At 57.9% G+C, this 25,808-nt stretch overlaps 1 protein-coding gene across 2 annotated transcripts; it reads right to left on the bottom strand.

The window, feature by feature from the left end:
• C3H1orf159 (chromosome 3 C1orf159 homolog) lies at window positions 1-25,621 on the bottom strand. Of its 2 annotated transcripts, XM_051988859.1 has the most exons (9): window positions 25,534-25,621; window positions 13,156-13,312; window positions 10,494-10,569; window positions 8,361-8,462; window positions 7,823-7,888; window positions 5,394-5,528; window positions 3,309-3,334; window positions 3,153-3,183; window positions 1-1,953 (listed from the first exon to the last, which is right to left on the bottom strand). In XM_051988859.1, exons 2-9 carry the CDS (start codon window positions 13,180-13,182, stop codon window positions 1,856-1,858), a joined length of 561 nt encoding a protein of 186 aa, XP_051844819.1. In that variant the 5' UTR covers window positions 13,183-13,312; window positions 25,534-25,621; the 3' UTR covers window positions 1-1,855. The 2 variants fall into 2 exon arrangements, with proteins under 2 accessions (XP_051844819.1, XP_051844820.1); XM_051988860.1 differs by lacking the exons at window positions 13,156-13,312; window positions 25,534-25,621 and adding an exon at window positions 12,537-13,103.
• Between the last annotated feature and the right edge of the window lie 187 nt (window positions 25,622-25,808).

Genomic DNA, 25,808 nt, shown 5'->3' with positions numbered 1-25,808 from the left:
TCCAGGATCATCATCCCCTGAGTTCATGTCTCAGGAAATAAGCATTTATTAAAGTTGGCAATAGAAAAAGATACAAAAGATCACGGGGAGTAGCGCAAAGAGGCGCAGCCTCGGTGGGCCAGAGGGCATGGGTATCCATGGGATTATTACTGCCCGGGGACAGCTGGCGGCTCGGATGGCGAGAGGGCAGGCCCTGATCAGCCGTTGCTGCTCTCCCATCTGGCACGGGGGACCTGGGCCGAGGAACACTGCGGGGACCGGGGAGCGCACCCGGGCAGCGTCAGCCCGTGACGTGTGGACCACATCCTCGGACCTGCTGGTGCTCTCCACAGCTCCATCCCCACACAGGGCCTGTGCACCTCCTCCGGAGGCCGGCCTCCATCTGGGCCCTGGCAGGACGAGCTAGGCCACTCATTTGGGGGGTTCCCTCAACATCAGTGAACAATCTTCAAGTCGGGGTGCACACGGCAGTTCAGATCCCAGTCCTGCTGCCGATGAGCTTGGGCCAAGTCAGACACCCCACTTCTCGGTTTCCTTCTCGGGAAAGGGGTTCCAAGGTCCCTCTGTGTCCTGAATTCTGTGCTTCAAATGGCTTGGTGGCCAGCTCTATTGGTCAGCATAAATGGAGAGAGCAATCGGGGGGAACATGGGAGTAAAGGAAGAGTGGGGGGGACCCCAGTGGTTCCCCCAGGATTGCCTCCTCACAGGGAACGCAGGCCCCACTCACACAAGTAACTCGCCACAACTCAGATCTGGTTTTATAAAAACCATCCTGTGAACAACACGGCTACTTTGTGGACTCTGGGGGGGGGGGGGAGGGGGAGTCTCTGAACAGCTGGCTCTAATCCCTCCAATGATCCAGGGCTCGGGCCGGGGAACAGGGGGACGCCTGGCTCTCTCCCAAGGGGCTCCCTGGGCCGGCCGCTAACTGAAATCCCTGCTTGAGCTGAGACTCCGAGTGGCCAGAGCCTCTTCCCTCTCCTGCTCTCTGTGGCCAAATCCCAGCTTGGCCCGGGGAGGGCTAATGGTCGCCCACCTTGCCAAGCGTCACATAAGCCTGAATTAAAAGGGGCTCAGTCTAGCCTGTCAGCCTCCCTGAAGAGCCAGTAAGCTCTGGCCGGCAGCTGATGGAGATGGGGTGGCTTCTAGATGGGCTCATTCAGGAGCAAAGTGGAACGCACTTCTTTCAGAATCACACTGCAACAGGAAGTAATCCGTGGACCAGGCTGCAGAGGGGCCGGGACCAGGCTGTGGGACTGGGCCCTTTTGTTTCAGGCCCTCCTCAGTAGCAAGCTGGGCACTGGCCTGCCTAGAGCAGGATGGGGAGCGTGGGAAAACCTTCACTGAAGGCCAGGGTTCCACTTTTCCTGACTTAGGGGAGCAGGGAATGGCCAGCCCACCCTCTGGGGGACTTGTGGGGCCGATGGGGCGTCTCCACAGAGTCCAGAACAGAGAAGGTTCTGGGTGTGAGGGAACTCCGGCCTTGGCAGAGGGGCAGAGAAAGAACGGCCTTTTCTGGGAGCCAGGCCGGCCCCTGCTCCAGGCAGGACTTAAGCACTGGAGATGGGAGGAAATGACTCTTTAGCCAAGGCAAGCCAAGCTGTCTGGAGATTTTTAACAGGGTGTCTGCTGCTAAGAGACAGATCAAAAACCCAGATGGGAAGAAGCGCTGAAAAGCGTCCCGACGAAGTCGGCGGCTGCCACCTCCGTATCCCACCGCCTCTTTTGTGCTCCATTTGGCGCAGGCGAGGGGTCTGCCGGAGACCCCGTGGGCGCCGATGTTCTTCTGGCCCTTGGGAGGCCGCAGAGAAGTCTGTAACGGTTCACGGACCGAGTCCTGGGGAAACCTCGCTGGTTAAACGTTGCTGACCCGAGTCTCGACGGAGGAGATCATGGTCGGGGTGGTGGGTCTGGCGAGCGACCGATCCCGCCTGACGTAGCGCGGTTTCCGGACTGAAACACAGCAGAATGCGGGGTTCAGACTCGGGTCGATCCCGGCTCCCACGCCTGAGACGTGGGGAGGAGCAAGAAGGAAAGGCTCAGGGAGGGAAGACAGGCAGGGATGGAGGAAGGGGCGAAGGAGGTTACAAGAGAAGGAAGGAGAGAAAAGAGGGAGAGAAGGGAGGAAGGTAAGGGGAGAAAAGAGGACAAAGGGGGAAGGAGGAGGGAGACGGGCAGGGCTGCAGTGATCTCAGTGTGCAGCCAGCCCCCTCCCGCAGCTTCCCTGAGGCTGGGATCTGCAGAGCCCACAGTTCCTGGAGGACCTACTCTACCCGACCCTGCTGGGGACACAGCGCTCAGAGAGCTCCCCCGGGCTGCAGGGGAAACGGGGCAGTCTCGGGTCCCTGCCGCCACTGCAGAGAGCCGTCTCTTGGCTTTCCAGCCCAGTCCAGCTGCTCCCTGACCTGACCCCGTGTTCCCACAGAAGGCGCCCAGGCCCGAATGACCCGCCTCCAGGCCAGGGGATCCTTCCTAGACGTGCCCCTGCCCCGTCTGACTGGGGCCTCGGAGGGGTGGGGTGGGGCAGAACCCCGTCCGTCAGGGGCCGCCCGCTCCGCCTCGTTATCTCCAGCTCCGGGGCTGGTACCCGGCACGGGCAGGGCCCCAGTAGCCTTTGCTGAGCCAGACTGAATGAGCCACTGATCCCTGACTCCTCCGGGTCGGTCTGGACAGGAGCAGCACCCAGCATGGCGGCCCCTGATCTGAGGGCTTGTTCCCACCCCTCACGGGGCCAGAAAGGGGGCTATTCCCCCTCCCCCCTTCCCCCGGGGAAGAAAAGCCTTCCTTTGTGTTTGGCAACAAAGCTGGGCCCAAGCTTGAGCAAGGGTGGAGGGGGGAGCTCCCTGGGGCAGATGAGGCCGTTCTGGGCCAACTCAACTGAACTGAAGGAAGGTTTCCTGTGATCAGGGACCAGACTCAGCTCAGTGGCCTTCCCTTTACAGATGGGGAAACTGAGGCTCATTACGGGAAAGGGATCAGGTCAGAAGCCCAGAATGGGGTGAGGCAGCGTCTGAACCCGAGTGTGCCCCAGACCCTGTCCCAGACTCCCAGCTGGGGGCCGCGTCCCCTGTAAACGGCCCTTCCCGTGTTCTCGAGTGTGTACGGGGACAAAGGACTGGACATTAAAGGCCTACTGTGGAAATCAAGCTTACCTGAAGAATTTGGAGGTGGAATCATGGCAGCCTGTGGGAGGGAAGAGCAGAAAGTGGGCCCAACGTCCTTGCAACAGCCCCGGCCCGGGAGAACCCGGCTAAAAGAGGGGGGGTACCTTGGGGGGGATTCTGGGGCTGAGGGGGTGTGTTACTCACAGTTTCTCCGGGCTGTAGGACAGATGCTAAGGAGAAAAGAAAAGACACCATTACACAGAGAAAGGAAGTGGGGGGAGGCCGGACCCCAAGGCCAGCATTCTGGTTCCCACCTGCCTGGGTGGTCTCTGGGCACCCCGAGGACCCCAATTCAGGCCCCAGCCCTGTCCCCTTCCCCATCTGTATGACCTTGGACAAGTCCCTTCCCTCTGGGCCACGGCTCCTTGTGGGTAAAAGGAGGGGGCCGGACTGACCCTTGCTATCCCAGCCAAGCAGCACCAAGCTGGGCCCACGGGGAGATCTGCCTCCTGCCTCAATCTCCCAACTCTCAGGGAGAGGCCAAGGTCAGGGCCGCCGCTCTCTTGTCCCCAAGTGCTTGTGACCTAAGGCCAGAGCCCCGACGCCCCTCTGAAGCCCCCGGGCCTGCTGTGCTGCCGGCCCCTGTGCCCGGGGACTGACTTTAAAGCAGAGAGAAGGAGCCACCAAGACTCTTTCTGACTTATCTGACACGGGAACAACTCAGAGCACCCAAAGACACGAGCCGTGGTCTACACTCCGCCGGCTCGGGGAAGTCCGGTTTTCTTCGCCTCCGAGCAGCTGCGCTTCCCGGGCAGCTCACCCGGACAAAGGATGCAAAACCAGGGCTCTGGCTGGGGGCTCCAGCGAGCTCGCCACCCCGCAGGCTCCCACAATCTTCCCCTTCCCCTCCTTGGGGGCTGCCAAGCTGGAGCCCATCTGGTCTCCCTCCCCCCGGCTGCCTCCGACGGCACGAGCGGGCATGGATGAGCACTGCCAGGAGCAGCCCTTGGCACTTTCTGCGGAGCCGGGTGGGCAAGGGGGCCCCTGTTGCCAAGGGGAAGGGAGGCTTCCAAGAGGAAGGTAAAGTCTAGACCAGTGCCCTGTGAGCTGCAGGAAAGGTCCTCTGGCATAGGAGGATCACGGAGGGGAAGGGCAAGGCACAGGCTCGGTGCCCTGGCATGGACCCCATCCTGGCATGGCTGTCATGGTCTTAATGCCAGCTTAGGACCCCCAGGGCTCGAGGGGTAAAGGGACCTAAGAGGTCAGCAAGCCCAGCCCCCTCACTACAGCGAGGAAAAGGAGGATGGGCAGCTGGTCCAAGGAAACAGGACTATTGCCCAAGGCCGGCCATCCCCCAGGCCATCCGAGAGCACCACGGACTCCAGGCTGGCACCCCTCAGAGCGGTGCTTCAGGGCTCAGAGAGATCAAGTTCCCCCACAAAGAACTGTCTGCCGCCCTGGCCCCATACCCCCAAAAGCTTCAGAACAGCTTGGAAAGATGCTGGGCACCCAAAAGAGGGGAGAGCTAGGGGAACCCCTGGGGGAGGAAGCCTTCCTGGGGCCGGTGGTCCAGGCAGGGATGGAGTCTGGGAGTGGTGCTGGGGTGGGGCTGGCAGAGCCCCCAAAAGGGCCTTCATTGGGCCTGTCCTCCTGGCGGCCCTCCTGCCCTGTAGGGGAGACCTCAGGCCAAACGTCATGCCCCGTGAGCTCAATGCTCGACCCACCTTCCCCCAACACAGAAGTTCCGGACTCTGCCAAAGCTGGGACCGTCTCTGTTCGCAACAGGGTAGGGGTTGCTGCGCTCTGCGGCCATGCTCCAGGCGCTCGAGGGGCCCCTCTGCCTTCCTCCCCCTTCCCTCTGGGGCGACCCTCACTCCAAGACCAGACTCCCAGGGCAGCCGCTCTGCTCAGAGCCCCCGAGAGTCGGGGCAGAGGACAAGGCCTCTTCCCAGGACACCTCTGAGAGGCAGCAGCGCAGGGGCCCAGCTGGTCCAGGACCACCCAGCTCCACCGCAGGGGGATCCGAGCTGCCCCCAACCCCTGGTGTCTGGCCCCCGCCCCCAGCCCTGGTTTGGGTCAGAAGCAAGTTCTCTATCGGGGAGCTCTCCAGAAGCGCGCCCAGAGCAGAGGCCGAGCCAAAGCCCCCCAGGCCCAGGCCAGCACAGTCCGCCCCAGAGCAGGCCCCACAGAACCGGGACAACCCAGAAGGCACCTCCCGGCGGGAGAGGAGGCCCGGGGCTGCACCCAGCGGCGCACAAAGGGGCAACACACAAGGGGACTGGGAGATACCTTTGTTCCTTCTGTAGAAGAAATGGGGGAGCTTGCTGGAGCGTTTGAAGTAGAAGAACAAGGCGACAGAGAGGATGAGGCAGGAGCTAATGAAGAAGGTGCCCAAGAAGAGGGAGACGGCCACCTGGGGGCCCCCTGCAAGCAAAGGACACGGGTGGTTACGGGGGAAGGCACAGTGGGGCCTCTGGGCGCCTCCCCGTCTCTGCGCTTCCCTCTGCCAAGGGGCCAGACTGTCAGTCGGAGATCAGAAAGCCCGGGGGGTCCCTGTGGGCCGGCTGTGCCCCCGGGGCCTGCAGGAGTCAGTGTGGAAGGAGGAGAGGCCTGTCCTCCACCCAAGAGGTTCTTCTAAAGCAGAGCTCGGGGAGAGGGGGGAGATGTGAACCGAGCCACTTTGCTCACTGCAGCCTGACTCACTGAGAAGTGGTTAGGGGACCCACGGGCTCCTGCGGCTGGTGGGGGACAAGGACAAGAGAGACACAGAGAGAGACAGAGAGACAGAGAGTCAGAGAGACAGAGACACAGAGAGAGAGAGAGAGAGAGAGAGAGAGAGAGAGAGAGAGAGAGAGAGTGTGAGAGAGAGAAAGAGAGAGAGAGACACACACACAGAGAGAGAGTCAGAGAGACAGAGACACAGAGAGAGACACAGAGAGAGACAGAGAGACAGAGTCAGAGAGACAGAGACACAGAGAGAGAGACAGAGAGAGACAGAGAGAGAGACAGAGAGACAGAGAGACAGTCACAGAGACAGAGACAGAGAGACAGAGACAGAGACACAGAGAGAGAGAGAGAGAGAGACAGAGAGAGACAGAGAGACAGAGAGTCAGAGAGACAGAGACACAGAGAGAGAGAAAAAGACAGAGAAAGAGAGAGGCAGAGAGAAAGATGGAGATAGAAAAAGAAGAGAGAAAAGAGAGAGAGAAAGGAGGGAAGGAGAGGGAGAGAGAGAGACAGAGAGGGAGAGGAAGAGGTGTTCAATCTTTAACTAGTGACTAGTCAAACAGAAAAATCCTGGCAGGTCTGAGAAGGGTTCCAGAAAGTTAACGGCACTATCAGGAAATGATGGGCATGTGCCCATTCTGCGCCCGCCTGGGGGGGCGAGTCTCTAAGCCCCGATGGAATCACATGGCGAGGCTCAGGTTATTTTTAGAGGCTGGGGAAACGACAAAACCCCGGCGAGAACGGCAATGTGCCTGGGCTCGGCTCTCTGCCATAGATGGGAGCCGACTCCCCCCGCCGGCTGTGGGGCCCCCTGCGTTTTCCGCTCCCGCTCTGCGTTCTTGGGCAGCGGCGGGGGATGGAAGCTGGCGCTGCCGCCATATCTGTAGCCGGGCTTTTTTTTAACCACACACTTCTCCACCCCGGGCCTGCCTTGTTCTGGGGCCTCTGCCGGGACCGGCCCCGGGGGCGCTCGGTTGAAGGCCGGTGCCCGTGAGCCGAAAGGGGACCGGCACTGACTGGCCGCGGGGCCGCCCCCGGGTGCGAGGAGACGAGCCCCTCCCCAGAGACAGGTGCGGAGGAGACCCGGCCTTCCCCAGAGTGAACCCAGGGCTCCCCCACGCCCGGCACTGCAAGGGGGAGGCAGGGATGCTGCTGGAACCCAACTGGAAGACCAGAGCCGGGTTCTGGGTCTCTGCCCGTGAAGGACGCCCCGCTGTCCGGGCCTTGGGGCCAAGAAGATGGGAGGCTCCAGCAGGGTTGCGGCAGCGGCAGCAGAGCCGGACCGAGGCCCCTCCGGGCTGTGTCTAGGGGACGGCAGGGGGCGGGGCCAGTCACGGGGCGGGTCACCGGCCAATGACAAACGTGGATTAAGGGACCGTCCCGAGGGGAAGCCCGAGGGCTCTGAGGAGCAGTCTGTGCCCTGGACTACAGTCGGGGAGCGCCGCCCACTTTCCTCGGTGCTCTCGGCAAGCGCCCCCCGTGCAAGTCTCTTTTTCAGGGGAACCTTCTGGGGAGGGGAGCAACTCTGAACTTCGGGGGGCTTCTCCTCGCGGTCCCTGGGGGGACATCGCCCCTAAAACACCGTCACAGCCGGGCTCGCAGGGGATGAGCCATCAGTGAAGGGGGCTCCATCGGCTTCCACAGATTCTCATCTGCTTCAACTAATTAGTCATTTCACAGATGGAGGGCAAAGCCATGGAGGCAGAAGAGCTGGCAACGGGTTAATGGGGGGAGCCGGGGAGGGAAGGGCCCGGCCCAGGGCATCTGCCTCAGGATGGGTCAAAACTGAGCCTTCCACTGGCAAACCTGGAATCAGCCCCCCCTTTCCCTCCCCCCCAAACCTGGGCCTGGGGCTGTCAGGAACGTCCCAGGCTGGCCGGAGCCCCAGCTCTCCAGGGAGCCCTGCTGCCCCCCCCAGGCCCCCTGGGCATCTGTGGCAGGCTCCGGGATGGGGAGGGGGCTCCTCTGGGGGGGGCTCCGTGATGACTTACCCAGGTTCTGCAGAAGGGGCGTCACCGTGGTTCTGTAGGACGTGAAGTTAATTTCTTTGTTGCCAACTAAGGGTGGGAAGAAACCTTGGTCAGCCGGCCCTGGCCTGGCGTGGTGAGCTATGGAAGGCTGGGGTACGGGGGGCCGGGGGCCAGGGGCATTCTGGGGGCTCAGGGGGTCCCAGGGACTTTGCTTCTTTAAGGAAGCCTGAGGCTGGGCAGGATGGACGTCCCCGCAGAAGGGGGAGCCAGAGTCCAGGAGGGCCCACAAGGACTTCCAACCATAATATTGGGAAGGTAAGAAAGGCGAGGTCCGTGACCACCCTCTGCTGGCCAGTGTGAGATCTGCAGCCCAGAGACTGGGGGAGGGTCCCCAACTTCAGCAGAGCTCTGCGTCTTGGGGCCGGAGTCGAGGCAGTGTGGGCCACTGGTCTGGGGCGGGGCGGTGACCTCGGCTCCCACCGAGGGGAACACCCCCCGCAGTCCCTCACAACAGAACTAAAGCCCCCCTGGGGGAGGGGGGGATGAGGAAGAGACTCACGGCTTCTGCACTCGACCACGTACGCCCCAGTTACGGCCAGGGTCTCGTTCCTGCACCTCACGCAGCTGCTGCTCCCGTCCTCGTTCCAGCGCCGGTAGCAGCCTGCGCAGGGGGAGGAGGAAGGTAAGGAGGGGGCCGGGGGACCCCCATGCCTTTGTGGGGGGGGTCTGCAGTCTCCCCTTAATTAGCTTTCAAGCAGTCTCATGTCAAAGGGAGGGGGCGGCCTCCTGGGGGGCAGGCCTGGGGGGAGGGGGGCCACGGCCAGCCAGGCCCCCCAGTTCTCAGGCTAATCTGGCTGAACTTCAGCCTGGGAGACCAAAGCATCCGGGAGGCACAACTCCAACGCAGGTCGTGGTTCTCTGGACCAAACTCGGCCCAGATTCCCCATCCCCCCAGACCCTGAGCCCTGCGCTTCCTCCTCCCTGACAGATTCTCAGAGGGTCTGGGAATGGGGCGTCCCGGCAGCTAGGTCCGGCCCTGCCTGCTTCTTCCCTGCCCTGGGCCCCAGGGAGCCCCCTGCCTGCTGAAGGCCGCCCTCGGCCCGGGCAATGCAGGGAAGGGGCTGCTGCCGCCCGCCTGGACTCGGCCCGTCCCCACGGGCGCTCATCTTTTCCCCGGCCTCCGTTCCCCTGACTGCCGCTTTTGCTCCGGGGACCCCGGGGGCCCGACCCACCCACCAAACCCCCTGTCCTGCCCGTGAGGTTCCTAAGCGCTGGAAAGTTTGCCAAGACTTTCCATATCTCATTTGCGCCTTAAGCACCTTCCATGGGAGGAGCCACAGGTAGGATTGAGTCTGTTTTACAGAGGAGGAGCCGGCCCGCAGCAGGGTCAGGGGTGGATGGTCCCACAGCTAACTGGAAACGGCAGCGGGCAGACTGGGACCGATTCCACCCCGGTCCCTGGTTCCCCAGCCCCGGCTGCTCCCGGCCCCAAGGATGCCCGCTGCCTGGGCCCTCCACAGCCTCTGCTAACCCCGCCGACTACGCCCCCCGCCGGCCCCCCTGGGCCTCTCCCCCACTGCCCCCGCTCTGACAGCAGCTTCTGAAATCCTTCACTTGGCCCTAAAATCAGCCTCCGGCTGCTTTTCATCCTTTCTCAGGTACAAGCTGTGATCCCTCTGGATCACAGACTCTTTGAAGCAGGGCCCGTGGCCTCCACCCGCTGGCTCCCTCAGAGGCAGGACAATGCCCTGCATGGGGCCCCGGAAAAGCTGGCCGCTAATGAGCGCTCTGAGCCGGGGACACGGGGCCCGGCGCTTATTTCTGGAAGGGAAGCAGCACCCCCCCCCTCCCTGAGTAAATCACACCTGACATTTCACCTCAGCGCAAACCGGCCCCTTCTAAGGGCCAGGCCCGTCTCGAGGGGCCGCTTCAAAGCGCATCGAGAGGCTGAGGGACAGGAGCCCCCCCGTCCTGGGGGCCTGGGGCTGCAGCTGTTCACACTGACCAACAGACGGGCCTCCTGGGGCTGTCAGGGGCACAGAACTCCGGCTGTCCTGGCCAGGCGCCTCAGGGGCACAGGCTGGGGGATGCTCGAGGTAACGTGGACCCTCCACCAGCTTTCCCCACAGGCCTGCCCTCCCTCCCCCATGAAGTCTTCTCCACCTAACCCGTTTTTCCCGGGGCTGCTGAGCCTGGAGAGTCGGCCCAGGAAGGGCTGGGGCCCTGAGGAGCCTTCACTGGCACACCTTGGCTCTTGGGCTCCGTGGGGGGGGCTGCCCGCTGCTTTAGGCATAAGATGCACACGATCTGAGTCAGACATTGCCCCGTCCCTTCCCAGAGCTGTGAGGGGCTCTTTGGAGCCTTCTCCAGCTCCGTGACTCAGACCTCTCAGAGCCCAGCTCACCTCACGCTTCTTCCCAACACAGGGCCTCTGAGGCCCTTCTATAGGCTGATGGACGGCCCGGGGCCCTTGGAGGGTCCTGTGGGATAGGGGGAGAGGGGGAAGCTGCCTGGCAGTCCGCCCTCCGATGGCCAGCTCCAGGAACAGCATGGGAGAGCAGGGGTGAGGGGGTGAGGGGGCATCTTGAGGTAGGGCCTATCCCCCTTAGCCACTGCTTGGAAGCAGACGGCCACAGCGCCCTGAGCCTCAGGCCTTGTCATGGGGGCCTTGGCGGTCCGAGCTCGGCTTTACCTGAAGCGCACTGGTCTGTGCCTGGGCAGCTGACGTTGGCGTCCATCACGTCCATGCAGCACTCGAGCGGGGGAACCTAAAGGGGCAGAAAGTGTTGTCAGCCCCTGCCTCCGCTCGCTCACTCCGGCTGCCCTGGCTGAGAGGGAGCACAAAGAGCAGGTGCAGAGGGGTAAGGAGGTCCTGGATGACCCACTGAGTGTCAGAGGGGTAAGGGGGGTCCCGGGCAATTTATTGGGCATCAGAGGGGTAAGAGGGTCCTGGGTGACCCAATGGGCGTCAGAGGGGTAAGAGGGTCCCGGGCGATCCACTGGGCTTTAGAAGGGTAAGGGAGGTCCTGGGTGACCCACTGGGCATCAGAGGGGTAAGGGAGGTCCTGAGTGACCCACTGGGCATCAGAACGATAATTCAGTTTCTATCTTTCTGAGCTGCTGGTGTGAGGGAAGCGCTTGGGACACTAACTTCAGAATGTCCTCTTTCCCCAAACTCATCCCCAGAAGCCTCCCCAAACAAAGGGGTGCACTCCCAAGGAGCTGATGGCCCCCCTAGGCCAGAAAAGAACCTTCCTCCCCAAGGTTCTAAAAGGGGGCGACACTGGCCGCGAAGTGCCCTAAGATGGATTTCCCACCATGGGGCTAAAATCCCAAAGAAAATGAGGAGGGAGAGTCCCAAGGGCAGAGCCCTTCTAGAAGGACTGCTGCGGGAGCTGTGGCCCGGGGCACGTCCTCAGGAGTCCCCTCAGTAGTCCACAGCTACTTTCTGACCCCTACCAAGGGTCACCCCGAAAGCGCGCCAATGGCCGGCCGAGGGGCTGCCACCCGGGACCCCGTTCGCTCCTCGTGCCCTTGGGGGAGGGGGTCAGCGTCAGCCCAGCAGAGCCAAGCCCTGTCTGAGCAGTCGCGGCTTCCTCGGGGCCGGAACGTGCCGTGAGTCTGGCCCAGAGACCTAACTTCTGATGAATCATTTACTTACCAAACTGAGGCTTTTAAAAGAAACTCCTGCAAGTGCAGACGTCACTTTTCAGCCTCTAAACAGGCTCAGAGGAAAACCCCCGGCCTTTTTCTCAGAGACGTCAGGGGCCACAAGAGACACGGCAGAAGTCAGACATGAGTGATTACACCCATTTGGCCAGGCGGAGGAAAAGCGAGGCCCCGGACCACCGGGCAGAGCTGGTGGGGGCTCGGGTCTCTCCCCAGGTCGCCCCCTCTTGTCCCCCAGAGGGGCGGGGCTCCGGCCACGGCCGTTCCAGCAGGAAAAGGCACAAAACAGTGCGTGAGGCGTGAGGCCCCGGGAAGGTGTTCAGGGTGGTCCCACAAACTGAGAGTCCAGGCTTAGGGGACGCAATGATAGCCGGCCTTCCAAAGGCTGACATTAAAAAGAGACAACTCCTGTTAGAGCGGGACGGAACCTCTGAACCCTGGCTACAGAGTGGGAAGAGTCACCCTAGAGAACTCAGGAAAGCAATGGCCGTAGTTCTCGTCAGGGTCCCGTGGGCTCCAGGTGGGTCTCCCCCACCCACCTGGGAGCGCCCACCTGAAATCCGACGTGGCTGACGCTGCCTCCTTCGGGGAGGCCTTCGTTCACACGTCTGAGGGGGAGACCGGCTCCACGTCCAGGCCGCCGACGGCGCCCCCCGCCCGCTGACCTCCTGAGAGGGCCCAGCACGACTCTCACAGGAGCTCTGCCTGTTTATAGCAAACGGTGGAACCACCGAACGGGGGCGACTGAGGGGAGGACTGACGGTCAGGGAAGGGCCCCTGGGGCCGAGTCGGGGCAGGCAGGTGCGGAGGCCTCGGGATGGACGGCGCAGGCCTGGGAAGGCTCCAGCTGGCGGGGCCAGAGAAACCCGGGGAGAGCGGCTGGCCGGGGAGCCCGCCCATCAGCGCTCTCCGAGGGGGTGGTGGACGGTCAAGGTCGAGTCTCTGAAACTCAGACCTGGCTGGAAAGGCTGGCTGCAATCACAAGGGCCCCCGCCAGCCTCCTTAGCGATTAGAAATCCCAGACAAAGCACCGCACAGAACCTGACTTAAACCAGCCCCGACTTACCGAAGGCAGGTCTGGGAGGGGGCCTCCAGATGGGGCCGAGCTCCCAGGGTGGGGGGAAGCCCGCCTCCCGCCCGCCTGGGAAAGCTTCGGCCGGGACCCTCTCAGGCAGTGCTCAGCCGGGGCTGCCCGAACACCCGCGGCAGCCGCAGGTCTGAGAGCTGGTTCTACAACTCTGCGAGGTCGGGCCGCTTCCTGTTCCTCAGGACGCGCTCCTCGGCAGGAAGCCTCATCCCCTTTCTGGGTGTGGGAGGGACCTCCTGGCGGGGAGAGCCTCCCAAGAGGAGGGTCTGGCTGCTACAGCAGAGGGAAGGGGGCCTGCTGGACGGAAGGGAGCAGGAGCCCGCTGCCTCTGCGGCCCCGGGGGCTCCATCGAGCTGCCTGCACGACTTCTCGTTTGGGGGAGAGGTCCCAGCTCCTCTGGGAAAAGCCTCCGGCCGATGGCAGGGAGGACAGGACACCTACGGCCCCTTTCCGGGCTTGCTGACCGCTGCAGCCCAAGGTAGCAGCAGGATGGCCCAGGGGACTGGCTCAAACCCCAGCAGACCCAGGGCCTCGGCCCGCCCCGCTCCCCAGCACCTTCCCAGAGTTCTCTGGGCCAGCCGAGGAGCACAAGCCTTACCTTCTCTAGGGGAGAGGCTGAAGACATTCAGAAGCCTGGCCCAGCTGCCGGGGAGGCTGCTTCCTGGCAATGCAAGGCCGTGGTTGCTAGGCAACGAGGAGCCTTATCAGTCCCGGGCTCGCGACGTGCCAGGCCCCGACCAGGCCACACCCAGCACCTACAATCAAAGGGGATCCGGCCTCAGCCAAGGCCCCCCCACCCGGCCCGAGGGGGAACCTGGGACCGCCAGGGCCCGAAGTCTCAGGGTCCAAGCCCACCCTGGGGCGTGCCCGGCCCCCTCCCCGGTAACATGGCCCGCCGGCCCCGAGTCTCTGCTGACCACTGTCGCAGCGACCGTGGGCCCCCCAGCCCGGGGGAGGACCCCCATCTGCAGCTTCAAAAGCACTTCTTAAGCTCCAACTCTGTGCCAGACCCCGGATGCTCAGGGAGCTTACAGTCTAATGAAGGCGCCAAGCAAACGACTACAAACGAATAAGACCCAGGCAGGAAAATGGAAATTAAAGGGGGAAAGGGCAAAGGGCTCTGAACAACAGAGAATTTTGTATCTGATCCTGGAGGCGAGAGGGAGCCACTGGAGTTTATTGAGTGAGGGGGGCTCTGCCCTTTAGGAAAAGCCCTTTGGTGGCTGGAGGATGGACAGGAGTGGGGAGAGCCCCAGCAGCTACGGCCACAGTCGGCCACGGGCGAGATGAGGAGGGTCTGCCCCAGGGTGGGGAAAGTGCCCCGGCTGCCGGGGCCTCCCACAGCTTTGCTGGCCCAGCCTCTGAGAGCCCAGGTCCCCTCTAGGGAATGAGGGTCAGGGGGAACAGCCCCAGAAGCAGAGACTCGGTGGGTTTCCCAGGACTCTCTGCAGGGCCTCACAGGTAAAGGGCACGCCGGCTCCGGACAATGTGTGGGCCTTTGTCTGGGCTGCCAAAGGGCGCCAGCCAGCCTGAGATCAGTGGGCGTGGAAGGACGGGAGCCTGACTCAGGGTGCCCAGGAAAGGTGAGTGGGCTGCTCTGGCCCCTTGTTAGTAAGGGTTCTGGCCCCATTAGCTGATCCAGAGCCTAGATGGGTGAACGCTGACTTCAAAGGGCCCAGAGAAAGAACACACAGGCGTCCCCTAGGAAGGCAACGAGCATTAATGTTTGTAAATTAATTTTACAGTCACCGTCCTGGGAGTCACCATTACTGTCTCCCTTTCATAGCTGGGGAAACTGAGGCAGACTTGCCTTCAATGACTGGCCAATGGTGACACAGCCAGGAATTGTCTGAGGCCGGCTCTGCCCATTCCAGCTTCTGAGGACTAGAAATCTCCAGGGCGAGGAAGGCCTGAAAGAAGGGGCAACTGCCAAGGAGGGGATTCTCAGGAGGTAAAGAAAAGCAGAGGAGAAAAAAATGGGAGCGGTCTGAAGAGACCAAGACGACTGCCAGGGAAGGCCAGGGAGCTGGCAGAGCCCCCGGAAATTGGGCCAGACTCAGAATGACGGTGGGGGAGGGAAGGCCAGATGGGTGGGCTTCCGCTTCTGCTCTGTGATCCAGAAAGAGGAGAACCTTGGCCTGGAAGCCACTCTCCTGCAGGGAGAGTACAAGCCCCCTGGGGGCAGGGACCCTCTGGCTTGTATATATTTGTGTCCCCTTCCCTCTCCCTCCTTCCTCCCCCCCCCCAACTTAGCAGGCAAATGTTTAATAAATGCTTCTTCATCCACAAGGGCCAGTCCTTCCCAAGGATGACCCAAGACAGGGTGGAGCTGTCCAATGATCGTTTGCTTTGGTTTTTTTCTCCCAAGGAGACCGACTCCCGCATTGGACAAAAGTAATGAAGGGATTGAGACTCAAGGAAAGAAGGGAGATGGTGAGAGAGCCCCCGGCTGCCCCGGGGAATCCAGGTCACTTGGTCTGGATGAACGACATTTTCAAGTATTAAAACAAAACAAAATAGAGGCAGACACATCTGCTGACCTGGGAGCTGGGAAAGACGCCGCCCGGGGAAAAAGGAGGCTCGTCCCAATTTCTGAAATCGGGACAGAAACAAACTGCATCTTCAAATTATAGGCCGGTGAACCTGACTTCAGTTCCTGGGGAAATTCTAGAAATCCTTATAAAGCTGGTTAATGGACACCTGGCAAAGTTTACAATTTACTTCTAGAATTCCTGGCCAAGGAGGAGAAAGCAGAACTGCATGTGGAGCAGGGATGGCCTTCCCTCACTGGGGAGTCCCCGCTGGCAATAAGGCTGCTCCGGACTTTAGAGAAGCATTTGCTAACTAATCTCTGAGAGTCTTATGGAGAGGGGGGAGAGGTGGGCGAGACAAGGAGACACGGTGGATTGGAAACAGGCTCCATGACTAAATTTGAAGGAGCAGCAGTTAACGGTTCCACGTGAACACGGCAGGAAGCATCCAGTGGCGCGCTTCAGGTCCTGGGCCGTTTACCATGTTCTCAATAAAGGCACAAGTGCCACGCTCCCCAATCTGGAGGCGAGAGGAAGCTGGGAGAGTTAATGGTGGAAGATGCTGCCGATCTGCAAAGATCTTGCCAGGCCGGAGCAGGACTGAAGCCAATACTTGAGATTCGATAAGAATAACTGTTTTACGGCAGTTCACAGCGGGGGAGATAGAGGCAGACAGCAATCAGTCTTAAAAAAGCTCGGCGGGTTCGAGTAGATTACTAGCTCAACAGGAGACAGAGGCAGGACGGGGCCACCAGGAACTCTAATGGGATCCGGGGCTGCACCGAGGGAGAACAGCCCCCAGGAGTACCGGGGTGGGCCTTCCTGACTCTGTCCTGGCCAGATTTTGACCGGCTACCACGATTCAAGAAGAAAACTGACAACTGGGACAGTGTCCAGAGAACAAAGACGGTGGGGCTGTTGGCAGTCCCCCAGACATCCGGAACGCTGCCATGTAGAAGCTGGGCTCTACCTGTCCCCAATGGCAGAGAAGCCCAAGGCCACGGGGGCGGGTTACGGAGCTTAGACGATAGGAAGCATCCCAAGATCTGGGGCTGTTCACAGAGGAAGGGGCTGGGGGAACACACGGTGACCGTGGGATAGGGAGGTTCCTTTCCGGGTGAGGGGGCCGAGGCCTTTGCCAGCTGCCATTCCTGGAGAGCCTTCTGCTCAGCTCATCCCCCCAGCTGACCCTCTGCTCTGCTAAGACCTGAATTCTTTGGCTGCCACCTTCCTGCCTGGGATCAAGGACAGAGGAAAAGGCGGCGGAACCCGGGGGACAAGTCTCACCCCTGCGTTTAACCTGGGAGCTTGGGCAAACCATTGAACTTCCCTGGGACTCAGTTTCTATAAAATGAAGTCGTTAGAAATGAGGCTCCCTGAGGTCTAAAAGGGGAGATCCTGCCTCCAACATGGGATGAATTGTGAATTCTAAACTCTCCTAGTGGGCCCCGTTACATCCGGCCAGCCCGGCCCAGGTCTTGTTTCCCAGGTGCCCTCACCCCCTTCTACCTCGAGCTCTGTCCTCCAATCCACACGAGCTCCGTTTTGGAGGCTGCCCCACGGAGCGGGACTCGCTTCCCTGGCTCCTGCTCCCCTGAGTAGCATCTCTCCTTAGACTAGAGTCTCCAAGGGCAAGGTCTGCTTTATATGTATATTCTCAGTGGTTAGCACAGAGACTGGCACGGAGTCAGTGCTTTTAATACCTTCCCTCTCCCTCCCTCCCTTCACATAAATCTCGATTGTCTCCATATACTCCACCGCAGTCCTAGCCCCTGAATCCAATAGCCTATGTAGTTAAAAATCAGCCATTCAACAAGTATTTATTAAGCACCTACTGTGTGCCAAGTATTGTGCTAAATGTTGAGAAATACAAATAGTGGCAAAAGTAGTTTGGAAATATGGGCAATAAGCTGGATTTCTTTTCTGAGTTTGCAAAATTCTGAACTAAACTGCATGGCAATATGACTAATATAATATAACCCACTTTCCTAAAGAAACACGAAGGCACAGAAGATGCATTGGGAGGGGTCTAGCTTCGCATCCTGTTCTGGATTCATTGTGAGTGGGGATGCTGGGCGGGCACGGGCAGCCCCTACCACACAAGTTGTATTGTCAGGCTCAGATGAGCTAGTGTGTGAAGTACTTTGGGGTAATAATCCTTAAAGCATAATATAAATGTGATGTCTTGTAGGCTTTAATTGAGTCCCGAGGAGATGGGCCTCAGATGTATAATAAAAATAATTACAGCAAAGCATTAAGTAGTATTTTGAGGATTGCCAAGTACTTCGGTTCTATTATTGGCCCTATTTCACATAGGGGTTAAGTGACTTTCCCAGGATCACACAGCTAGCATATAGCTGAGTCAGGTGCTCTAGATTCCAAATCCAGGCCTCTATCTATTTTATCCATGGCTACCTTCCCAGAATGTAGATGTTATAAAGGAGAAAGTGATTTGCATCTGATCCCAGAGGCCCCGGATCCAAACACTGGCTCTTCTTCTCCCTCCAGCAAGACTCTGAACAAGTCCCTCCCTGTTAGAGCTTCCCATTCCCTGGAGGATAAAATGAGGGTGGGGGGTGAAAAATGGGATTTCTAAGGTCCTTAGCCTCAGGGGTGGAGTCAGGAATATGTTCCTAAGTTCAAACCTGGATTCAGATACTTCCCAGCTGGTGATTCTGGGCAAGTCATGTAACCCTGTTTGCCTCAGTTTCCTCATGTGTGAATGAGCTAGAGAAGGAAAAGGTATCTGGGCCCAAACCCTCCAAATGGGGCCATAAGCCTCAGAAAAGACTCTGTGACAGCGGAATTGCAGCTCATTCAGAGCTGGAGATTTCTCCATATAATCCTGTTGGGGAAAAGCAAACAGCCCAGAAGTAAGAGTGTGAGAGTGCTCCAAGCTTCCTCTGGGGAGGGCCACAGGGCCGGCAGGGCAGGGCCTAACCTATCTGGGGCCTTTCTCCCTCAGCGGGCCCTCCCAAGATTTATCAGCCCAGGCAGGGAGGGAAATTTCATAAACTAGCCTTGGAACGGATTCTCGTGACAAAGAACCCGGTCTCCCCGGCTGCTCACAAGCCTTTGCCTCCGAGACTCCTTTCCGTCAGCACACTTCCTGGCTACGGGAGGCTCCCAGAGTCCTTTATTCCTGGGCTGACGGGACGGCTCCAGGTCCCCAGGGAGCTAAGCCAGCTTATCGACTCGAGATTTTCATTAGCTGTGCATGCGAGGCTGCCGTTTCTAGAACACGCCAGCTCATGTGAACAAAGGTTTGGTGAATTCAGTACATCCATAAACATTTGCAGCTGGACCATCAAAGGCATTTGAGCGTTTTGTGCTGATTAACAGAAATCAAATCTCTAGATTTAAGATGGTCTTACTGAAATATAAAGGAAGAGGCTCACGGCGGGGCCAAATCTATTCACTCAACAAATATCTGCTGAAAACCCTACACAGAAAAGGGGCTCTGGCAGGCATTACGGAGAGTACAATAACAGCCAGCGTTTCATATACAGTGCTCGGAGGCTTCTATCTCGGTTGGTTTGCAGAACCACCTTGTGAATTTTATAAATAATCAAACTGAGAAGTTAGGGCGGCTGGATGGTTCACTGGTTAGAGCCCTGGGTCCAGTCACAAAGATCCGAGTGAGTTCGAATCCGGCCTAAGACACTTCCTAGCCGTGTGATCCTGGGCAAGTCAGTTCACTTTGTGTGCCTCAGTTTCCTCATCTATAAAATGAGACGAAGAAGGGGACAGCTAACCACTGCAATCCCAAATGGGGTCCTGGGGGGCTGGGCATAGTGGAGGCAACGGCCCTTGATGATAATGACAGGCTGTAGTACAGAGCGCCAAACACGTAGTCGGAAGGCCGGGCTACAAATCTCATCACTGCTATCTGCTCTGTGGGAGACTGTGGGCGAGATTCCCTCAGGTCACCCCTAAGACTCATCTCCCAAGTTGGCTGTGATTGGAGCGGGGTTCCCATGCTGAAGAAGCCACGACTCCGTGACTCACAACTGTGTCGGGGTGACAGCTCACTACTTTTGCCTTGGAAGCTCCATGGAGGCAAATTTGGGTCTAGAAGCTCCGATTCTGAGCTCCCCCTGCACTATGGGCTCAATGTTTGCCGATTGGCTGATTTCTCTGGAAGGAAACCATTTTTGTTAGAAGAGATGATTCTCTTCAGAGAACTATTGCTTTAAAGTCTCTGACAATGTTACAGAGTATTGATGGGTGTGTTTTGGGGGGCTATGGGGGGAGGAGAAGAGTCAGATTAACCAAACTCCTACCAAAACTGGGTTCCAAGTCAGAAAAGAACATTCAATTTTTTCCCAAATGTACCCATTCTTCAGTCCTGTCTGAAGAAGGTTTTTGGTCCCACCTTTGCCAGTCTTTGGCAAGGGGTCAGAAATCACTGACTTTGGTAGACGTGAGGTCACGGCTCTAATGGCTGAGCTGCCATCGCCCCGTCTGCTTCTCCATTCTGTTCCTAAGAATTGATCTTTCTCCGTCTCTCCAGAGGACCCGGGGAGTTTCTATTTTTGGTCTGAATCAGCAATGGGAAGACGACTGTGGCGAGCGCTTTAACGCTCTGAGAGCGCCAAACAGGGGCGAGCCGTGGAGATCTCCTGACTCCGGCTGTCAGCTCCAGGCTGATGTGGGTCCATTTCACAGCAGGAGAAAAGCAGTCAAATGGGGGGGAGGGGGGCAGAGAAGGGGGCATAAAAGGCCAGCTCATTATTTGCCAGGAAATCACAAACACCTGCCTTCCAAATGAAAACCGCCACCCAATGTTTTGATAGAAAATAAAGGCTGAAAGCCATCGGCCTAGATGTCAGCCCGCGTTCTGGCCCGTCAGAAGAGAATTTAATTACACGTTGATTTCCTGAATGGGGTGAATTAATTGCTCACGAAAGGTGAGCAGACAACCTTGGGTATTTAAGCCCTGGCTTCTGGTGAGGGATACAAGGTCGCGCCAGGCGGCGAGAAGCGAGATCCCCGATGCTCCCCAGCTAAAGAGCGCAAGCTCTTGAAAATTCTGAGCAGCAGCACCAGGCGCCATGGCAGTCTGGAAGTTAATTACATGGTTCTGACATATCAGAGCGAACAAGAGAGGAATGATGAGCAGGAGGGGCTGGCAGGGGGGAGTCTTTTCAGGAGGAACGGCTCTGGGGGCCGCCAGGGAAAGTCGGGGGCTCCATAAATCAGAGAAGGACAAATGGCGACTGGCGGGGGGCGTTGGAATCTCAGGGGGTTTGCTCTAAGAGGACGATGGGGGGGTCGAGAAGCAGGAGACCTGCTGCAGAATCGGGAGAGCGATGATCTCAGAGGTGACAGCTATGGGAGCTGTGTAATTAGCATGAGCAAATCTGGGGGGAAGCTTTCCCCTTCTCTCCCCTCAGCGTGGAGGAGAGTGAGGGACATTCTGTCCGACACAGTCAATGTCTTTGTTAATTCTGCTGAACTACCTTTTTTTCCCTCTAAAAAAATGATTTTATTACAAGGGAAAATTCACTGCCACGGGGAGAAGGGCAGGACAGAGAAGGAGAAGTGATTTATCAACAAGAGGCACCAACGCCTGATAAAACTCCTCGACCCACATTCTGGAAAGCTAACCCTGCTCTCAGCTGAAGGAGAAATTAGCCTTCGGGACGGCCCAGCTCCTTCGGTCTTTCGGCCTTGGGCCCACACTGCCCATCATAAGCAAGACTCCCCCCGGTTTCCAAAGGGCTCGGCACTTCTTCCCGAGGAGGGAATGAGCATTTAGGAAAGCCTCTATGGCTCTGGCACCGTGCTAAGCCCTTTGCTAATATGATCTGATCCTCATGACAACCCTGGACCATACTGTTTTCATCGCAACTTTTCAGTGGAGGAAACTGAGGCAGAAGTGAAGTGACTTGTCCAGGATCAGCCAGCTAGTCAGTGTCTGAGGCTGCATTTGAACTCGGGGGCTCCTGAGCCCACGCCTGGGCCCCTATTCTCTGGGCAAACACGACAGAGAGAGCTCGATTTCCAGCCGAGAAAACTGAGGCTGAGAAGGGACTGGCCCAGGATCGCACAGCTTCTGAGCGTCAGGAGCCAGGCTTCTCTGACAGAATCGAGTGCTTTGGCAGCTTTGCCACAGAGCCTGGCACCATGCCAACAAGTCTCATTACCAATCGGGGTGAAATCCAAACTCTGTGGCGACTGGCAAGGCTGGCACCCAGTGCCGTCAACTCCTATCTTAGGAATGTTAGCAGGGCCACTGAAGGGGAAAAATGTCCTCCGGTTCTCAGCCCAGCAGGAGGGGAGGGGGGCTGCCACAGCCAGGGGAGGTCCCTACTTGCCGCCCCTCCTTCCCAAGGACTCAAGCTCCATGTGTTTGTCTGGTTGTTTCAGTCCTGCCTCTCGACCCCCCACTGGATATTGGAGGGCGTGGCCATATCCTGCTCCAGCTCATCTGACAGATGAGGAAACCGAGGCAGACGGGATGAAGTGACTCACCCAGAGTCACACAGCTAAGAGGTGTCTGAGGGGGGATCCGAACGCGGGTTCTCCAGACCTGGCTCTTGTCCCCTGGGCCACCTACGTGCCCGGCTTCAGACCGTACGCTTCCACTGAAGCAGTGATTACAGATTTCCTGTCAGAGTGAGGACATGCTCCTTGCAATTCAGGCTTTCCAAGTAAACACTGAATATTTCATAGCCGGAAATAAGTCATAAAATACTTCAGAGGAGAAAAATCCTTTCTCCTTGATGATCCCCTTGGGTTTTTACAGCAAATAGGCCTAATGAGAGCTCAGGGGAAGTTCAGGGAAGTTCAGTGAGCATTTATTAACCCCCTACTAAGAGCACGGTCTGGTGCTGGGGATAGAGACCAGAACCGAGGCTCTTGGGAGAAATAAGACCCTGCCCAAAGTAGCAAGCTGAAGCATGAGGGTCCCGTCTAACTATACAAAGGATGCACTGGAAGGCAGGGAGATGAGAGAGGAGAGGATGGAGCCAGAACTGGGTGAGAGCAGGGGGAAGGGAGGGGCAGCAGCATAAGAGATAAGGGGGATGAGGTAAACGACACCCAACTTGGCAGAGACGGTCTTCTACTCCAGCCACCCGTTTATTCATCCAAGTCAGGGATGGGGAACGTCTGGCCCAAGGGCCGTACCAGGCCCACAAAATCATTTACTAAGGCAACGACAGCTGGAAGCTAAGTACGACAACTTCTTATTGCTCGAATTCTTTAAGTTGATAATTTTGTACGGCCTGAGAATGATGTTATAAATATCCAAATGGTCCTCGGTCCCCGCCCGATCTAAATGAAGGCCTTTATGAATAGAAGTTTAACCCTTTGGGGACAACTGGTGGCGAAGCATCCAAGGACACAGATATAGGTCTTTAAGAGTTCCCTTTCCTTTGGATGAAAAGGTACAGAGCCCTTTGTTCTAGGGGGCGAGATCTGCTGAGAAAGCAGAGAATCCAGCTCAGCCGGTCTCAGGCCATTTGAACTTCTGTTAATGATCATGAATGAAATTTATAGAGCAGGATGAAAGTTTGCAAAGCTACACATCAATACATTAGCACATGTGAATATTATACTTGTCCTATCTCTATCCATCCCTTTTCCCTCCCTCTCTTTCTTTCTTCCATCCTTTCATTTGATCGTCACAACACTCAGTAGGAGCTGTACATATCATTCTCCTCATCGCACAGACTAGGAAACCGAGGCCCAGAGAAATGACCTAGCAAGAGTCAGAGCCAGAACCAGGAAGACTTGAATTCAAATCTTGCCTCATATACCTAAGAGTTCCATGACTCTGGTTAAATTCTTCAAATCTGTCTGAACCTCGATTTCCTCATCGTGGGCTACATCAAGAGTATTCATCCTGGGGCTCATGGAGATTTGGGGGAGTGGGAAAAACACCAACCCTACATCACTAAGCTTGGGTTTCCTTTGTAATTCCTAAAGATTTTATTTTCTGCATTGAAGAACAGGATTCTGAGAAAGAGCCAGACACAAAGGTCAGGGATTCTGGACCTACTGGTCTGACAGCCTGTAATCCAAGGCCCTGATGATCTTACAGCTTAGACAGAGCCTCCAGTGGGCAGCCCTTTGAGGACTGTTTTTGGGCAGTGGGTAAAGGAGAGGGGAAGGGTCCCTCTGGGTGTGTGGGGGAGAGAAGAGGAAGCTGGGGAACGCCACTTTCTTCCCCTCCATCTCCTGACCTGGGCGGCGTGCATTTCCTTCTCACCTTTGCTCAGAATCCTTAGCTTACCTGGAAACCTGCCCATCCCACCAGCCAACCTGGTAGGGAGTGCTCTCCATCTCCTTCTCTCTCCCCTCGTCTGTCTCTTTCTTTCTCCCTTCATCTCTCTGTCTCTCTTCCCTTTTCCTCTCTGTTTCTTTGGTATGTCTGGGGGCCTTCTGAGGCCCAGGACTGCTTTGATTTGGGTCTTAGTACCTTTCGGTGTCTTGTTCATTCTGGGCATCTAATAAGAGTCTGTTGACTTGAGCTGAAGGAAGGAAAGTGGGTTCTTTCTGAGGGGAAGCTGGAGAATGTGCCAGATGCCAGGCAGAGGAGCCCTACTCTGGGTCACCCGGGGACAGGCCCCGAGGATGGGGCAAACAGAGCTGAAACACAGGGAGGCGTAGTAGCGGCAGCAGCTGCTGCTGAAAGGCGGATTTGTGTCAGCCTCTCCTCTGTGGCTCTGAGGCCCATCACAGCCAGGTGGGAGGACACCCAAGGCTATTCAAGTCTCGCCCACACCAGAGAATTCTGGGGCAGACAAGGCCTTTTTGATAGCATCTAAGGGAAGGACTTCCAAGTCCAAGCAGCAGGAAGCTCACCAACTGTACATGCAGTCGCTTCTCGACTCTGACCTTCCTTCTCAGGGTGACCCTGGGAAACTAACCTCCCTGGGCTATTAAACCGTGGCGGTTAAACCAGATTACCTCTATGGTTACCCTTTCTGGTTCTAAATGGAGGTTTGCAGTTCGGTTGCTTTCTTTTGGATTATTTTATGCCTGGTGACCTCATTTGGGGTTTTCTTGGAATTTCCTTCCCCAGCTCACTTTACAGATTGAGGAAACTGAGGCAAACAGGATAAAGTGACTAGCCCAGGATCATACAGCTAGTAAGCTTCTGAGGCTGCATTTAAACTCAGGATTGCAGGCATTCTAGTCATTGCTCAGAGCAGGGGGTGTCGACAGAGTTGGGGAGAAGTCACTTAGTGACTTCTCCAGGCTTCCAAGCCTTCCACTGACTGGGAGCCCAGGACTATCCCAAGCAGCCCACTCCACTTCTGGAGAGCTCCCCCCAGCTTTCAACCTTCACCAGCTGCTCCTGGTTTTGCCCTGAGGAACCAGAGACCAAAGCTGGAGCTCGTCCACAGCCCAGTCAGTGAAATATTTGGTAACAGCTCTCATGGGGCCACACATAAGACTGCAAAGGATCTCAGAGGCCATTTAGTCCAACTTCCTAATTTTACAAATGAGGAAACTGAGGTCTAAGGGAGTTTAGTGGCAATCCTTGGGTTATCCGAGCACTAAAAGTGTTGTCTCCTCTCCGGGGTAAGGAATGAACTGACTGCTCCAAAGGGTCCCGGGTACCTCAGTTGTGGGTCGCAACTACAGCTGAACTCCTTGAAGGCAGTTTTTGCCTTTCTCTGTGCCTCCAAAGCTTAGTGCAGAGCCCGGCACACAGTCGGTGCTTAAGAAATGCTTATTGACAAACAGGGGGAGGGGAAGAGGGAGGAGAAAAAAGGATGAAAAAAATCAGAGGATCCTAGACGCTGAAAAGTTGGAGGGCTCTTAGAAGTTATGAGTGCAATTCTCTCAATTTGTGGATGATCCCCGGGAAGTGAACGGAGTTTTCCCAGGAGTCAAGATTTAGGGAAGGGAAACTGACGGAGGGTGTACAGGAGGAGGGAAGAGGGTAGGCCGGGGGCAGCATGTGAAAGGGGACAAGGAGCAGATTCAAAGTGCGGAAGGGATCGTGAGGGCAGCTGGGGGAGGAGGGGAAGGAGGAAGGTAGGCAAAGAAGGGGAAGGGGAAAGAGGAGAGGGGAGAGAGGGAGGGGGATGGAGAAAGCAGAGAGGGGGGAGGGGAAGGGGCAAAAGAAGGGGAGAAAGGGGAAGTGAGGGAGAGGACAGGGGAGGAGAGAAATGGGAGAAGATAGGGGAGAAAGGGTGGGTGGGTGGGGGTCAGGGAAGGCAGAGGGGCAAGAAATGAGGGAAAGGAGGGGAAGGGGCCGAGGGAGTGGATGGGGCAAAAGTGGGGCGGCGGAGGGGAAAGGACGAGGCGAGGGAAGAGGGGAGGGACGGAGAAAGAGGAAGAGGTTGAGTGGGGGTGAAGGGATGGAGATGGGAGTGGAGAATGGGGGATGGGTAAGACCCTTCCCCCCTAGCCCGCACAACCTGCAGGGACAGCTCCCGCACCCGCTCCCGCCTCCCCGCCCCGGGTGCGCCTTCCTCACTCACCAGCCCCGCCGCCTCCTCCGTCTCGGATGCCTCCGCCCGCGGGCAGGTTCTTCTTCGTGTCCCCCGCCCTTGGCTCCGCGTTCCCGCCGCCCCTTGGGACTTGTAGTCCCACTCCCTCCAAACCGACGCACGAGTGGGGAGCGCAACGCCAGATCTAACTACATCTCCCAAGGATCCCCGCGCCTCCTTGGGGGATCCTCCCTCCCAAGTAAGACAGGTCTGTTGTTGCCTTCAGGACCCGGACGTTCGGGAGGCGTTGCGAGGCACACGATGGT

This window comes from Antechinus flavipes, chromosome 3 (genome assembly GCF_016432865.1).
Source record: "Antechinus flavipes isolate AdamAnt ecotype Samford, QLD, Australia chromosome 3, AdamAnt_v2, whole genome shotgun sequence".
Classification (NCBI taxonomy): Eukaryota; Metazoa; Chordata; class Mammalia; order Dasyuromorphia; family Dasyuridae; genus Antechinus; species Antechinus flavipes.
This window is presented reverse-complemented; position numbering and strand designations above follow the sequence as displayed.